The sequence below is a fragment of the Corvus brachyrhynchos genome, unplaced genomic scaffold, assembly GCF_000691975.1.
Source record: "Corvus brachyrhynchos isolate BGI_N302 unplaced genomic scaffold, ASM69197v1 scaffold119, whole genome shotgun sequence".
NCBI classification, from domain to species: Eukaryota; Metazoa; Chordata; class Aves; order Passeriformes; family Corvidae; genus Corvus; species Corvus brachyrhynchos.
In genome coordinates, this window is record NW_008240054.1 from 140,681 (window position 1) to 141,851 (window position 1,171).

Consider the following 1,171-nt stretch of genomic DNA (forward strand, 5'->3'; position numbering starts at 1 on the left):
CCCGCATGCCAGACAATAAATAAAAATATTGCATTTTCTATCGGCCTGTTCAGGAGTCAGTCTGGAATGTTGAAAGGCAGAGGCCCTCGTTAGGCCCAGCTCTGAGGGGCCCTCCTTAGGCCCAGCTCTGAGGGGCCCTCCTTAGGCCCAGCTCTGAGGGGCCCTCCTTAGGCAGGGAGAGCCTCGAGCTCTTTGGGTTTCAGCAGCTTCTTGGCAGCGATGATGGTGTTTTTCATCAGCATGGCCACGGTCATGGGCCCCACGCCGCCGGGCACCGGCGTGATGTAACTCGCCTTCTTCCTCACCCCTGAGGGGAAAAGCGCAGCTTAAGGGCAAGGCAAGGCTTTCCAGCCTAAAGCCACACAGGTTCTGGCAGGATTAATGCTTTAGGAACAGGGTCCAGGTGTTTATTCCCTGTTGGCCAAGGGGGCACGGCCCAGTCTGTCCTGCATGGGTGTGAAAGCGGCTTAACTGCGAAGGCTGAGGTGGGGAAAAGCACCGAGCCAGGCCCAAAAGCACCAAGCAAGGCCTAAAAGCACAAGGGTCCAAAAGAGCAAAAAGCCGGGCCCAGAAGCGCCAAAAAGCTGGGCCCAGAAGCGCAAAGGTCTGAAAGCACAAAAAAGCTGGGCCCAAAAGTGCCAAAAAGTCAGGCCTAAAAGTGAGGCCAAAAAGCACAAAAAGCCAGGCCTGGGAGCCACAAAAAGCTGGGCCTAACAGCACCAAGCCAGGCCTAAAAGCACAAAGATCTGAAAGCGCCAGAAAGCTGGGCTTGAAAGCACCAAGGCCTAAAAGCACCAAAGGCCAGGCCTAGAAGGACCAGAAAGCCAGGTCCAAAAGTGCCAAAAAGCCAGGCCTAGAAGCATCAAAATCCGGGCCTAGAAGCACTAAGGCTTCAAAGCACCAAGGCCTAAAAGCACCAAAAAGCTGGGCCTGAAAGCACTAAGGCTTGAAAGCACTACAAGCCAGGCCTAAAAGCTGATTTCCAGCACAAAAACGCCAAACCCAAGAGCAGAGTTCAGAGCCCCAAGTGCGGAGGCTCCGGAGGCTCCTCTGGAGCACCCCATGGAATATCCCGGGATACGCCCCGGGACACGGATGCACCGGAAGAACTGAGCTCAGCCTCCGTCCAGGCCTCCGGCCCCTCTCCCCAGCCCCCTCAGAAGCCGATCCA

At 56.1% G+C, this 1,171-nt stretch overlaps 1 protein-coding gene across 1 annotated transcript in view; it reads right to left on the reverse strand.

Moving 5' to 3' along the window:
* Positions 1-6: 6 nt before the first annotated feature.
* The window catches only part of MTHFD2 (methylenetetrahydrofolate dehydrogenase (NADP+ dependent) 2, methenyltetrahydrofolate cyclohydrolase), a gene marked incomplete at its 5' end in the record, with an annotated part of 6,873 nt that continues 5,708 nt past the window's right edge, over positions 7-1,171 (reverse strand). Inside the window, 1 exon segment of the mRNA XM_017744708.1 lies at positions 7-307. Coding sequence (XP_017600197.1) covers positions 168-307 — 140 coding nt within the window.